At 42.4% G+C, this 16,163-nt stretch overlaps 1 protein-coding gene across 1 annotated transcript in view; it reads right to left on the reverse strand.

Annotated features, from left to right (window-relative positions):
* Positions 1 to 4,797: 4,797 nt before the first annotated feature.
* Positions 4,798 to 16,163, reverse strand: part of SLC38A11 (solute carrier family 38 member 11) — a 43,038-nt gene continuing 31,672 nt past the window's right edge. Inside the window, exon 12 of the mRNA XM_084798532.1 lies at positions 4,798 to 5,689. Within this exon, the coding sequence (XP_084654658.1) occupies positions 5,396 to 5,689 (294 nt within the window). The 3' untranslated portion in view covers positions 4,798 to 5,395. The remainder of the gene's footprint in view (positions 5,690 to 16,163) is intronic.

The following is a 16,163-nucleotide window of genomic DNA, read 5'->3' on the forward strand; positions in this document are numbered from 1 at the left end:
AAGTGGATGGATATGGTTTATACTCTTAGATATTTAGTCACCATGTACTTTTTGTTTAACCATGTACTTGTAAAAGGTCATGCAACAAGACACAACAGCTGTGTTTTATCTCAACAGACACACTAGACAGAAGCCAGAAGCTCAGCAAGGGGGAGACATTTGAGGGCATTACATTCATTATGTGTATATTACACCTGTCAAACTTCTGTTTAAGTTACCCAGGACAGAAGGTTCACTAAGTTGAGGAATACCTCATGCCAACCTTGGTCAGTTACAATGCCTCGAAATGTTTATTCACACTGGGTTGTTTCTTTTCCTCTCATTTGCGTGCCATATCTAGACTACAGAGGAAGAAAAGTTACCATCGGCTGCAAAGGCTAGGGAGCCCACAAAAAGGAGGAGGAGGTATGGGTACTTAAGGTACTGTTGGAGTCTGGAGAGACAGGGAGGGGATGGCACCATTACTGTTTCCTTATAATCTTATTTATTAAGGATTAATTTTGATCATCTAGCTTGTTCTCCAATGTTAATGAAGGTACATATTTCATGCCCTCTTTAAAAATTTCAATTTTACTTTGCTATGTTGGGGATTGAACCCTGTGACTTGCTCTTGCTGGACAGCTGCTGTATCACTGAGCTACGTCCACACTGCAGGTGTATCTGATCTAAACAAGGAAATCAACAATAAGTTGGAAACCATAATAGCATTCCACAGATGATAATTTTGAAGAGCAGATGAATTTGGAGAGTACAGTCATTTATATAACAGATGATGATCCATTACAGGCAGGCGTGTACTAAACTAACTCTGAGAGGCTATTTTTATCCAGGGGGCAAAGTGTGTAGAAATACAGCTGTTGTTTAAAGAAGAGACAGTGGTAGGTGAAACAATACAATAGTCAAAGAAAAGCGATTGGGGCCCGAGAGAGAGCATGGGTTACACTATGTGGGTCAATGCATAAAGTCAACATCATGGGAGCTACTCAGGCCCATTACTAGCTAGATGCAGCAGCCCCCTCTTAAAGCTCTAAGGCCCAAGGTTTGCTTATGTGCACACTGGAATCCTCATGGGTTTCTTACTTATTGGAATTCAGTTCAGAATATAAGTGGCCAAGTATGTATATATCAGGGAATAGAAAATAGTTCTAGTGACAACTTATATCTAATTATTCCTTTTGTGGTGAAAAAACTGATAAGGTCTGGAGTAAAGAATGGGTGTGCTGAGGGTCAGGGAGCTTCCAGAGGCTGCAGGTACTGAGCACTCCCGAAGGAAGTCAGAGGGCCATATATCCTGTTCATTTCAAAAATTGAAAGATGGAAGGAGTGAAGGTGGAGCTTGGATGGCAAAGCCTGAAGATTGGATGGAAGGACTCTTGAAAGGATTCAAGCTTCAAAAGAGGCAACAAGAAGGAGAAATGTATACACTATTTGAAGTGAGTGCATTTAAACGGATATGATGAGAGCGTTGTCTGTTCTCTGTCTAGAGTAGCGGTTCTCAACCTGTGGACCTAGATCTCTTTCCCAGGGCTCACAAATCAGATCTCCTGCATATCAGATATTTACCTTATGATTCGTAGCAGCCGCAAGGTTACAGTTATGAAGTAGTCACACAAAAGATTTTATATTTGGGGGTCTCCACACTATAAGGAGCTGTACTCAAGGGTGGCAGCATTAGGAAGGTTGGGAAACACTAGTCAAGATTATTGTAGAGATTTGTGCAAGAGAGAGAGAGAGAGAGAGAGAGAGAGAGAGAGAGAGAGCAGTTACGGTCTACAACAGCAAAGACAATGTGAGAAAGCAAACCAGAAAATTTGCAGAAATTACAATGCAGGCCTTTCTGAAACGTAGGATGGGGTTTAAGATGAAGCTTGAACAAATCAACTGGGACCCAGGCATCCTCAGATGACATTTAAGGTACACACAGCAAATTATTTATTCCTAGGAAGCTTTTTATATGAATCCAACATTTTTAATGGCTTCTTTTCTCTTTAAAGTGTACTCCAAAAGGTCACCCTGTCTCTGACAGACCATCTCCCGCTGTGTCTCTGCAACCAAACAGCCCCTCCAACAAACCCTAGAGGTTCATCTCCCGATTTCCTTCAATGTTTAAACCCACTCTTTTTCTCTTGTCTATTTTTAAATCTTGAAAAAAAAAAAACCCTAAGCTAAAAAATGTGACTGTTGAAAGCATGTTATGCTCCATTTTCATTTACTTTATGTTGTATAAAACAGTGTTTTCAGGCTCCGATTTGCCCTTGAAGACTCCGTTTACAAGCAGTTTTGACTCCATTTTTAGGGAGAAGGCTGATACCTCCTCCCCACCCCCCTTAGACTGATAAATGACTTCTTCCTGGAAATAGAAAGGTAGCTACCCTGTGAGTATAATGTGGTGACCTGAGACTTTGGGGGCACACAGGTATATTGCAATGATATAACAGAAACCAAGGCCAAGAACTTATCAGACATGCTAGACCAAGGAAAGGGTGTGCACTCCACCACCTAGGCCTCATTAAGTGGCAGGGAGTCTTATGGAAGAGTCGGGGGATAGAAGGACCCAGAGGGGACAAGAGCTCCATAAAAAGACCAACAGGGCCAACAAATCTGGGCCCAGGAGTGTCTGCGGAAACGGATGCACCAACCAAGGATCATGCATGGAGGGGACCCAGGCCCTCAGCTCAGATGTAGCCAGTGGGCAGCTCAGTTTCCATGTGGGCCCCCTAGTAAGGGGAACAAGCGCTGTCTAGGTCATGGACTCTGTTGCCTGCTCTGTGACCACAGCCCCCTGGTGGGGCTGCCTTGCCAGGCCACAGAGGAAAAGGATGCAAGGAGTCCTGATGAGACTTGATAGGCTGGAGTCGATTGGTAGGGGAGGAGGTGTCTCCTCTTCTGAGGACTAGGGGAGGGGGAGGGAGGAAGAGGGAGGGAGGGTGGGACCCGGAGGAGGCGAGGAAGGAGGCTACGATCAGGGTGTAAAGCGAATAAAATTTAAAAAATAATTTAATTTTTAAAAAGTAAAAATAAATAAATAAATAAATAAATAAATAAATAAATAAAGTGACAGACACCTAACTCTGTAAGAATATGGCTTCACGCCAACCTATCATCTGTTACCTCGTGTGTGTCAAGTCCCGAGGCCTCCCCAGCTTTTCCTGAAGCTTTGGCTCAGCTTTGTCCCATGCTGTTCATGCAGCCTACTGACGTGTGGCATGTCGTCCACATGTTCCCAGTTCGCTCATCTAGACCTGGCACTTGTCAGTAGATTCTTGCTGCTGGCCTACCTCCTCCTTTTCACCTCGAAGCTAAACTCTGCAGCTTCCTTCTTAAATCTAACTCCAGAGGCTCCCTCATGGCCCTGGCTTGTCTCTTATCTTATCATTATAGCCCCTTTCTCACTCTTAAAGGCTCTTTAACCTGGACTCACTTTGTAAACCATATATATATATATGTGTGTGTGTGTGTGTGTGTGTGTGTGTGTGTGTGTATATATATATATATATATATTTACTGTGTGATTTAAGAATCGTTAGTAATTAAGATTGGAATAAAAGAGTTTTTATTTGCCTTGGCAAAGCTAGGTGCTTTCTAACAAATCATTGTCATTGGACCTGCTAAGCCTTACAACTTTATTGTTATTCAATAAATTCTGGCTTTATATATGTTCTGACGCTCATATATGTTCATCTGTGTTTTTTTGGACTAGTGTCCTCAGGACAGTGGCATATCCCATCATCATTCAAGAGGTACAGGCAGGAAGATCAGGAAAGTTCAAGGACATCTTCAGCTGCGTAGCAGGTTTGAAGGCGTCTTGGGCTAAGTAAGACCCTGTCTCAAGACAAATCAAAGAGAAATCAAAACAAAGTAAATGTGATAGATAGCCCTGAGCTCATTGTGTGATATTGGACTTTGGCCTGATGTATTTTGATGCTGATTACTGCTTGCTGTCTCTGTGCCCCGTCTGTACCTTGCCTAAAAGCCTAACCTGTTTAACCAATAAAAGGCCATCACACCTGGGCAGGGCAAATGGGGTAGGTGTGGCTACGGCTCAAGGGCTTGGAGAGACCAGAGACCATCTTGGGAAGAGGAGAGACTGGAGGAGAGGAGAGGAAGAAGGCTGCACCATGGGTTAGGTGGAGGGGAAGCACATGGCTGGCATGGATAGATATTTGGCCCAGATGATGATAATTAGCAAGTATTTGGGATTATGGATGGGAGGTATCTTGGTAGATATTATTAGAAGCAGATGGCATGGGATTGGGACAGGGATCCCATACCTACCCCACTATGGGAAGTAGTTTAGGGGATTAATATCTGCCCTGCCCCAGGTAAACTAAGGTTATTTTAAAACGTAACAAGGCAGGGCGTGGTGGTGCACACCTTTAATCCCAGCACTCGGGAGGCAGAGGCAGTTGGATCTCTGTGAGTTCGAGGCCAGCTTGGTCTACAAAAGGGAGTCCAGGACAGCCAAGGCTACACAGAGAAACCCTGTCTCAAACAAACAAACAAACAAAACAAACAAAAAACCCAAAAAACAAAAAACGTAACAGGTGTCTTTGTCTCGATTGATTGCTAGAGGGTTAGAAAATACTGCCGTAATAATAATTATAAGCCTAATAATAAGCGTTATTTAGCTGTACTGATAAAATAAGCACAACAGTACAATGACTTGAGGTAGCAGAGACCATCAAACCCAAGGACTCAACCTTTATTACAGAGAGAACCATTGTCAAAAAGTAGAGTTCAGGAAATCCTTTTTTATTGTATTTTATTTTATTTATTTTTTGGAAATGATCTTTATTGAGCTTATCCACTAGGGTGGAAATAATGTCTTTACAAAACCAAATGTTTGTTACTATACCTTCTGCATCACAATTAAAATCCAAACAGTTAAAAAAAAAACAGTTAACTCAATCAATCAAAACCCACTGCTTTAGAATCAATAGCCTCTTTGAAGCCACAGTAACACTTAAATATGATTAAGACTTGAACGCAGAAATTTTGTTGTCTGGAAGGCTAATTATGCCTCCAGCTTGCTCAAATAGAAATACAAAAAGGCAAGATCGAGTTCTAACCCCAGTTCTAACCTATAATCACCTACTTATTTGGGAGCACAATACAGTGGCTCCCATACAAGATAATGATGATCTGGGAGTTAAAAGCAGGTACTTATGGCTTCTTTTCAATTAGATTAGAACCGTCAGAATAAGATGTCTGTCCTAGTTTAAGATAAAAAAATATATATTCAATTTTCTTTATTTTTCATATTGCCATTTAGAGCAAGGACAAGCAAGTCTCGATGCGTGTCAGTGATCATCTTGTGACAGGGACTAACATAGGCGGGTATTAGGAGGCAGCATCGGCATCTCTGAGAATATGCACATTGCTTAAAGCAGCCAGCTCACTGGAAGACGCTGAGGTTCCAAAGGGAAGGTTGTGTTGTCAGTTGAAAGGGAGAACGGGAGATGTTTGTGAGGGAGCTATTGTTAGGAAAACAGTAGAACAGTTCCTGCCCGTGGGTGCAGTCCTGAGGATTTGTGACAGCCATGACGAATCCCACTACCATCACCACAGCACCAACCGGAAGCATGACACAGGCCATTATCTTATCCGAGTGTGTCCTTGGTTCTTCGGATAATTTCAGATAACATGCTGAGGGGATGATAAAAATCAAAGGAGCCGCACAGAGCACGCCCTGTGTGTTGAAGACAAGACACAAGTTAATGTTAGCGGGAGACTTTCTTTGGGTGGTCCACCATATTGCTTTGGTTTTCTGAGACAGGGTTTCGCTATGTAGTCAAGGCTGGCATCCAACTGTAATTCCCCTGCCTCAGGCTCCCAAGTGCTAGGATTGTAGACATGTATCTATAGCTTTTTAAAAAGCATTATAGGGTAGAGATCTGGAGAGATGGCTCAGTGGTTAAGAGCCCTGACTGCTTTTCCAGAGGTCCTGAGTTCAAGTCCCAGCAACCACCTGGTGGTTCACAACCATCTATAGTGTGATCTAATGTGCACTGTATACATAGTAAACAAATAAATCTTATAACAAAAATAAGAGCATTAAAGAAACACTTATTTGGCGGGGTGGTGAAGGGAGGAATGGCACAGTAGGTAAAGGCACCTGGCACCCTAAAGTAAAAGTCTGTCCTAAGATGCATTCCAGGAACCAACACAAAGATGGAAGGTGAGAACTGACCCTACAAAGCTGTCCTGTTTTCCACACATAGCATGACATGTGTGCTCTCCCATCTCTGCATCATATGCACATACACACATTAGTAATAAATAAAAGGTTTAAAATAGTCCAAAGTTTTAGAAATAGTTTCCATTGCACATATCACAAGTTTCATAGGTTCGGTTGAGACAAACAAAGAAAAGAAACAAAATGTTAAGGAAAGGCTTAGATGTAGGTTTTTTTTCTCCCAACAGAATAGTTACAAATGAAAAAAAAAAAAAAAAGAATAGCATACAGCAAGGCTAAAGGCAGATGACAAAGCAATAAAGTGGATGACAAGATGGGCTTGTGGCAAATTTGAAACCCACTTCTTCACTTGCATCATCTTTCTTATTGTTGTCTGGAAATTCCCGTATATCTACAGTGCCTTTCAAATCCGAGAGGTTTAGTGGCCATTTGTGTACAGAGAGGGACACTGGGATGTTGAATGAGTATTTGCCTTTTCTCTCTATGCAAATCTGCTTGAAAGTAGTAATACCTGTCTGTGTCAGAAAGAAAAAATTAACCCCCGGGCTTAGCATGAAATCCCATTTCTAAGTCTTCTTTCAAGTAAAGCTAAATGCATTATTCACCCTAGCAAATTGACAGCAGAACTAAATGACTGTAACTTGTTACCCTCCCCCAACTACTTGCCAATAAATCCAACCTTAGGGGGACTGTCAGACTGAAAATTACAGGCACTAGAGTTGGTTGTAAAAACTTGGGCATGCACTGACTTCAAAGGGACAGAAAATTTCCCTTTCAACAGAACTAATTCTCACTAGAAACTTTGCAGATGTTGTAAACATTAAATTTTACTGTATTTTAGTTAACATGTTCTTTTTCATCATGTCAAGTGTTATGTGTTAACTAAAACATTACAGTTTTCTGACAAGCATTTTTCATGATACTTCATAAAAGGTTTCTTTGTAAGTAAATCTCATTGTGTATCTTGGAAGTTTATAACATGGTGCTATGGGACACACGTGGATAGCATGTTACTATCATGGTACAAATTTAGAATAAAACTCAATTACTTTTGTGTTTAATGAAAGAATAAGGGACTATTGTTTAACCAAATTCTCAAATATGGCACACTGCTGTTAGTCTTGATAGTTGTAGGTTCAGCCTCTAGACTTGCTAAGACCATCTGTTACTCTGCATCTTCTGATGTACACTTCTGCTTTTTCTTTTAAAACCTTCTCCTTCAATAACCACATTTTTAGTATCTGACTCTATTTACATTTCCTTTTACAAATTAAACTCCACATAATTAGCAAGATCCTGCTGTTGCTTTTGTTCATTCTGTGTCTAGCTTGTTTCACTTAGCATGATGCTCATGGTTCAGGGGCAAAGGCAGGATTTCCTTCTGTTTGAAGCTGAAGTCCCATTCCATTGTGTACACACACGCTCTGTTTTCATCACTTGTTCCTTGTTAATAGATATGCGTGCTGTCTCCATATCTTAGCTAATACAGATAACGCTGCAGTGAACATGGTGTAGATTTGCGGAGGAGATTGCCAGTCAGTCAATAAACCTTGAAGAGAGATTGCTGGCTCTGTGGCAGTCATGTTTTTTAATTGCTTCAAGAGCCTCCATAACCTTTCCCATAGTGGCTGACAACCTTTTGTGCCTTTTGGTAGTACCATCTTAGTAGGTGTGCAATGATTTGTCAATGGTAGTTTTAACCTGCAGTTTTCTGAGGACTTTATTATAGTTGATTATACCTGTAATCTATTTTTATTTTATTTTTCTTGGAGAATGTTCAGGTTATTTGCTATTCATACATTCATTCATTCATTCATTCATTCATTTATTCATTCAAAGACAAGTTCTCACTACATAGCCCTGGCTGGCCTATACTCACTATGTAGATTGGTCTGGCCACTAACTCACAGAACTGTTCCTGCCCATGAGTGCAGTCCTGAGGATTGGTGACAGCCATGATGAATCCCGCTACCATCACCACAGCACCAACCGGAAGCACGTTTCATACTAAATTCCATCTCATACTAGAAGCTCTTGATAGTACACTTCTTACTTTGGCTTAAAAAAAAATACTTAGAGATAAATGGCTTTGAGGTTTCTGACTATCCAAGTTAGTAGTATCTAAAACTCTGAGGAAGAAAATATTTCCACAGTAAAAGGTACAAAGATGAGGACATACTAAGAGGTTACCTGACACAATTAATTACAAAATCGAGCTTTACCTACTCTCTTGTTTTCTGTTTTCAAGGTTATGTCTAGGATGGGTAACTAAAAACAAACAAAGTTTGTCTACTTAGATCTACTTGAGATAGACGTGGCCTCACTGCCATCTTAGCTAAAGGGCTGAGGATGGTCCCTGAACCCCCATACAAGAGTTGGGAAAAATGGTTTTTAAACTCTTTAAAACCCAAGAGGAATCTTTCTGACAGGCTCAGCTATAGCAGAAAACAGTGTTCCAAGCCTTGGCTGCTACCCTGAGGCTATTGGCATTTCCAAAGAGGAAACAGAGGTCTTCGATGCCCTTCCTGCCAGCATCCAACTTGAGTCTACTCTGCCAAGGACCTGTTTCAAAAGTAGCCAGAATGCACACTGGTCCTGCAGCTGTCTCAACAAGCCACGCCCTGTCTTCCAGCAGACTGGCTTTCGGAAGTCGAAATGTTCCCCCTCAGCCTAGCCCTTTATGCCCAGACGTGGAGGCCTAGTCAGCACAAGCACCACAGACACATCCAGCCTTGGCCTGGAGGATGACTGAGGGCTCCCAGATTCAGCAACTTCCACCACCCTTGCCAAGTCCAGTGTGATGCTGTGGTCTGTTTTAACCTCATACTCAGTTACCATGGTCACATTGCCAACTTCTGTTGGGGGATACCTTCTCAGTCCTCTTCATGTATAGGAAACCATGCCTTAAGCCTCACTCCTAGAGCTGCTACTGTCAGGTCTAGATAGAGTCTACCTTGTTATCAGACTTAAAAAGCAGGTCTCAGATGTATCCTTTTTACCATTCCTTAAACAAAAGGAGAATGACTGTTCCCAGCAGTCTCACCTGTGTCTCATCATAAATAGTAAAAATATCTAAGGATACAGAAGCTTAAGGCTTAAGGACCCAAGAAACAAAATAACAACAAAACAAAACCTTTCCACTATATGATCCACTATCATGACTCCAAGCTCAAGATTTTAAATTTCCTTTGGCTTACCTTTTAAGTATAGACTTAAAAGTGTTTCTGTGCTTGATTTATATACATGAAGTCTTCTGGACAGAGGGAAGAAGTCCCTCTTTTGTGATGTGTATTCGTGTTGAAAATCAAGATCAAGTGAGCTTTTGCTCTTCTGCTCTACAGGAAGTTTCTGTCCTCCCTGAGGACACCCATGCTACCATTTCTTAGATGTCAGAAAGATCCATAAGGCTTCTGCCTTGTCTAAGCTCACCTCAAAGAGTATTCATGCTTTTAACTCAAGAGTTTTTCCCCTAGCCTCTGCCATGCTATAACACAAAAAGTTATGTCTACCACCATTTTCTACAATGTGTATTTCACTGAGGATTGCAAACAATGATGATGCTAACATGTCTAAAGTTTATCTCCTTTGTAAACTTAGGGAGGATTCTTGTAAGCTACAGAAAATGCACCTGAATACGCCTCTCAGGTCAAATGGAATCCGGGTAAGTACTGTAGTGCCAACCAACAGCCTGAGCTTCCTACCTATTGGCTATTTCAGAGGGTGGGATTCCTCCCCCTTTCCCTAGTCCTTGAGACTCCCCTCCTCCAAGTAACAAAACCATGGACCCCAAAGTTTCAAATGTATACTTAAAAAAGAAGTTTCTCCTTAACCTACTTAACTTCGTCTTTTGCCCATATATATGTTCCAGTATCCTGCCAGATTGCCTACATCCAAGACAGCGCCAAAGAAGCTCCCCACAGTGCTCCAGTCTAACCTCACAGATTGTGCCAGCTGGACCTGCATTTTCCTTCCTGTAGATATTCTCAGACCCTGGACAGCAAATATAATAGCCTATTCTTCCTGGACTTGGCCAACGTTTCAGCCTTCTGGCCCCACTATCACCCCCCCCCACCCCATGTCAGCAGAAAGTAGCCAAAGACGACTGATTTCTTCATCCTTCATCCACTTATTATCAACAAAAGGCTGGAATGTGTACTTCAGACCCAGGACAATCAGCTCTAGGTTCTCCCAGCAGCATTCCTCAGTCCCGATCTGCGGCAGGGGCATGGCTGGCGTGCCCCGTCCTCTCCTCTACCCTGAACTTCCCAGGACAGGGGCTTCGCCCTCCCCTTCACCATATAATCTGGACATTTTGATGCCCCCCTCTCTCCCCACCCCGCTGCATGGTGGCCATGTAGCTGCTTCCAATGAACCGACATTCATATATGTTATAACTTGTCTTGCATGAAGAGCAATCTAACGTCCTTACTCCTTCCTTGCCACCTCTCCCTAGCCACCTGATATCATCACCTGCCACCGCCAGATATGTGCCAGACCCTCTTGAGCTGCACACCACAGGTAAAGGCCTGTCACTGAGCTTTCTCTCTGCCTCAGTTTCTCTCCCCCTTCCTGTGTCTGGGGTGCCCCTCTCACATCTCTTTCTCCTACTCTCCTGCTCTCTCCTGGGTCTCTCACCTCTCACTATTGCTCTCCACTGTCTCTCTGTCTCTCTTTCCTTCCACCTGTTTTCTCCGACTATTCATTCCCCCCCCCCTCTCTCTCTCCACATTAAGATAGATAAAGAAAAAAACCGAGGGGACTGGAGAGATGGCTCAGCGGTTAAAAGCATGTACAGCTCTTCCAGAGCATCTGATTTTGATTCCCAGCACCCATGGCAGGTGCTCACCACCACCTGTAACGGAAAATTCAGGGAATCTGACACCTCTGATCTCCTTAAATACCTGCACTGATGTGCATATATGGCCCAACCCTCCAGATACAAATAGGTTGTTTTGCCATATAGTTCTTGAATAGATGTAAGTATTTATGAAAGGCACATAGCAAATAAAAATGATTATCAAATGGCTGAAATTAAATAGACTGTGACCTGCCAACATAGTACTTTTAAATAAGTTATGGAAAATATTATGGAAATGACAGGAACCATTGATGGGGATGAAGATAGGATTCCCCTGGGTGGGCTTCTTGCTGCTGCTGTCCAGGTAGGAGAATCAACCCTTTGGGTTGGCTCCAGTGGACTAGAGCTCAGATGCCAGAATCCGCACACAAGGCCTCCCAGTCATGTGCATCAGTCCTATCTGGATGAGTGCAGTGAGGAAGAGACCTCAGACCCTTGGGAGTGATGAAGGTGACAAGTGTCTCATAGTCCCTGCCTTTTTTCCCTGCTTTTACCCCTCAAGGGAGAGTATGCAGGCTTTCCCTGGGTATGGGGACATAGATTCTGAGATCGCCAAAGGCCCTGCAGGGTCCAGCCTACTACCTGCTCCTCTCTAGTAGCCAGAAGGGGTCACAGGACAGATGAACAAGATCTTTGCTCCTTGGAGAGAAAAAGAAGACCAGGGTATAGGCAGTGATAACTGGTGGTTTAAAGATGGGACTTTTTCCTTGCTATTAGCCTTTGCCTTTCTCGCAAGCCTTCCCTTCAGGCTTCAGAGTATATCTAATGACCCCCTTCATTGGGGTGACGCGTGATGAAGCTCATCTCCCTGATAACCCTAACCCTACCCCTAACTCAGGGCCACTCCCACCATCTGCCCCCATCTCGCGGCGGCCATCTTTGGGTTGTTCCTGGTTCTTCGGCTTGGCTGAGGAGCACTTCTGGATGTCCCCTGGTCCCTAGAGCTCCTCCTACCCTTTCCTCTCTGTCATCCTCCTCCTCCATCACTGTGACTATTTTCAAAGCAGAAATGAAAAAGAAATTATCTACCTTTTAAATTTCTTTTTTTTTTAAATAATCAGCTGATGCTTATGAAATGTATTCCTATATGTCAGGAAAATAGAAAAGGCTCCACCCTAAGGAGCATTGCCAACTTGGGTTCTGGTTTGCTCACTCGGTGATTATGTGTCCCTCTCTGGGTTCTCACCAGCTTGCTTTCTTCCTGCCAAGCAAGCCGCACACAGTGCTTCTGGGGGCTGGTTCCTGTGGCCACGGCACCAGCTGTTTCTTTTCTTTTTCTTTTCTCTTTGTACTGTAAGTAGCAGCCCATAGGGCCCAATTACTGCAGATACATTCTCTTCCCTAACAGCAACATCCAGCCAAGGCGCTGGAGTCTTGCAACAGGACAGGTCAAGGACGTTTCCTTTGCTTCTAACATGGATTCTTTAAAATTGAACACGTCTCTGCTTTGAGAATATTTCACTGCTATCCTCTGCTATGAAAACAATCAAGCAAAGAGGAAATTCTAAATGGGCTTTGGATTTTACCAGATAACCCAAATAACTTACCTTGTATTTATGTAGTTTTTACCAGTAACAGTAATTTTCTAACTATGCACATTCTGATTCAAACACACATCTCATCTGTGTGGGCGAGTGTGATGTCTGACAAGCCACGAGAGAGAAGGGTTTCTAAAGCACTACACCTAGTGACCCGATGAGACTCTGGTTTTTTACATCCTCTCACTGAGGAAATGTTATTATTTAACGGGAATGCTATGAACAACAAAAATGAACACAAAGATCTTTAGTTCCAGTTTACTTACAGCCTGGCATTTTAAAAAATCATTTCCTATGTTGCATGGATTATTCTTAAACTTGAAGATAAACCTAATCTCTTTCCCTTACTCCCCCTGCCCATCATTTCCTTTATGCTGTGGATAGGGCCCAGACCCTTGACTAAGTCAGACAAGCAATCCATCGCTGAGCTGTATCCTCAGATTTTGTATGTGCAACAAGCATGATGTGTTTATGTGTACGCTGGTGTGTTCCTGCGTGTGGGGGCTAGAGGAAGACCCTGTGTTTCCTGCTATAGCAATCTCTGCCTTATTCCCTTAAGACAGGGACTCTTGTTAAACCTGAAATGGGGCTGATGTGATAGTTCATTGGGAAGAACACTTGCTGGTCTTGCAGAGGATCTAGGTTCAATTCTAAGCACCCGTATGGTAGTTGACAACAGTCCCTACTTCTGGTTCCAGTTCCAGGGGTTTGGTGCCCATTATCCTGCCTCTGTGGGTATCAGGCACGCATCTCGTACACTTACAGAGACACAGGCAAAACAGCCATATACATAAAATAAATAAAAATTTAAAAACAAAAATGATCAGGCTGCCAAGATGGCTCAGGGGGTTAAAATACTCACAGCGTAAGTCTGACAGCGTGTGCTCAATCCTTCAAACCCATGCTGGCAGGAGAACCCTGTGCAATGACCTTTATGTATGTATATAGTGCATACATGTGCCTGGTTGCTCTCCTCTCGATCTCTCTCAGCCTCTCTCTCTCTTCACACACATGCATGTGTGTGCGCGCGCGCACACACACACACACACACACACACCACATGCATAGTGAATAAGTAACTTGAAAGGTTAAAAAAAATTTAAAAAGATCAAATTGATAAACTTTCAGAACCCAAATGAGATAACCCATAAACCCAGGGAAAATCAAACAACAATAAAAACCTGGGATGGTGGTGTTTTGGCTTGAGTGAAAAATAGTCCCATGTATTTGAGCACTTGGTCCTCAGTTAGGGGTGCTGTTTCGGAAGTCATGAATCCTTTAGGAGTTGTGGCCCTACTGGACAAAGTACATTATTCAGGGCAGGCTTTTGGTATTTGTAGCCTGAACACATTTCCTGCTCCCTCTCTGTTCCCTGTTCCTGTGGATGGAATGTGATCAGTCTGCTTCCTGAATGCCAGGCTGGCTCATACTCCTGCTACTGTTGCTTTCCAGTCATGATGAACTGTGAGCCAAAATAAACCTTTTCTTTCTTTTTTATTTTTAAAGGTTTATTTATTATGTATACAGTGCTCTGCCTCATGTACACCTGCACACCAGAACAGTATACCAAATTACATCATAGATGGTTGTGAGCCACCATGTGGTTGCTGGGAATTGAACTCAGGACCTCTGGAAGATCAGTCAGTGCCCTTAACCTCTGAGCCATCTCTCCAGCCCCAACCCTTTTCTTTCTTAAGTTGCTTTGTTGGGGCATTTTATCACAGCAATGAAAAAGTAAATCTATAGGTCTATAGGGGCTCATTAGTTTGGACATTTCTACAGTATCATTGAAATGTATTTACTACTGTGAGATTTTATACATATGTATGCATGTGATATGTTAGATGTATAGAAACATATGTATACATATCTATGTATAAAATGCATATATATGCATTGTTTAATTTCTGGCTTCTATTCTAGTACATGTTCTTATGTCCATGAATATTTATACAAACCTGTCCTAAACTGTGGTCATAAGACATAGTCACTCATGTAATAACTTGAGCCCAATGCTCTCAGCACCGTGCCCAATGTGGTGGACCATGGAGAAAGTCATTAAAGTCTTGTTTTCAAAGAGCTCACAGTTTGGTAAGTAAAAATAATTCATGGACAGTTCGAATATCATGTGTTCTAAGATCTTATATAAAAGTTATCTCATTAAGTTAAACGGAAACCATTCATAGGAATAAAGACTACTATATGATACAATTTCTGTTTTTTCCACTCCTCTCTCTGCTTTAGAGGTAAGATCTTGTTGTACAGCTCAGACTGGGTTCAAGTGAGCCTCTTGCTTAGTCTCCTGAAAAGCTACCTAGCTGGGACTACAGAGCTGCATCAACACACCAAAGCAAGGGTTTCTCCTCCTGTAGATGTAATGGAAAATCCCCTAGTGTCCCAAGTGTCCCTAGTGTCTAGGGTCTGGGGAAGAGGGGCACTCTCCCTTTTCCATTTCATTGGATATAAGAAAAGTTTGAGTTATTTGCTCCTCAGCAGACTATCCTCCTGCTTTTGTCTGGACCTAGAAGTCACGCTGGCATTGGGACCCCATAGTGATGTGGGTATGATGGGTAAACTTTCATGGCAGTTCTCACAGGCAGGAGTGCATGAGGAGCCGGGGTCTCTCCTGTGTAACTGCCTGTGGCATGTGACCAGGGAATGGGAACTGGTTTCATTCTGATTTGAAATCCTTTAAAGCTTTTGCCAGGGAAGGAATAATGACCTTGTGGCAACACTTTCACTCCATTGCTCTCTCTTTAAATGGCACCATTATACTAGCTCCACAAAATAGAAGGTGCTTCTCTGGCCCTCTATGCTCCCAATGGAATTCGTCACCAAAGTGTGTTAAAATTTTTTTGTTGTTGTTCTTTTTCTTCTTCATCATCTACACAGCAGTTAAACTTTCATGTCGGTGAAAAAGGTTAGATTTTTCTAATTTCCACCCATCATATATTTCTGTGTAGGACAGAGTGATTGCTCAAGTCCTTTATATGGTCAATGAATAAATGAGTTAGAAGTTGCAGTTGGCAATAGCCTGCAGGATTTAGACAGACAGAAAATAATCATTGTAGGAAAAGGAACGAATGGAAAAACAGAAAAGGCAAAGGACAGAGCAAAAATTGAAGTGGCATACAGGCCAAAAATAAATTTGGCAGCTAAGGGAGCCTTTGGAGAAATACATTAGAAATGCATTTTCGTAAAGGGGAGGGCTGTGTTATAGGGGAATAGCATTTCCAATTGCTCTGAAAGAAAAGGATGCAGACATGAAAGAAAAGTTCAGACATGACACAATGGAGCCCTACATCTGAGTGGTGTAAGACACAGCAGAAGAAAAGTCTGAGGAGAGAGAAAATATTTAAAGGAAAAGAAATGTGGATCATCCAGGGCGATGCTGTGATTGGGATAAAATTTTATTTCTTCTATAACTTCACCAAGTCCACTAGATATTTCAATTCCACACACAGTGAAGCGTTTAGTCAACTTAACCACCTTTATAGTACAGGGGCAGGATGTGCAACCATGGAACTCTTGACACTTAGAGTCAGATACATTTTTTGTTGTGAGGCATTTT

This window comes from Acomys minous (assembly GCF_964271855.1).
Source record: "Acomys minous genome assembly, chromosome: 10".
Taxonomy (NCBI): domain Eukaryota; kingdom Metazoa; phylum Chordata; class Mammalia; order Rodentia; family Muridae; genus Acomys; species Acomys minous.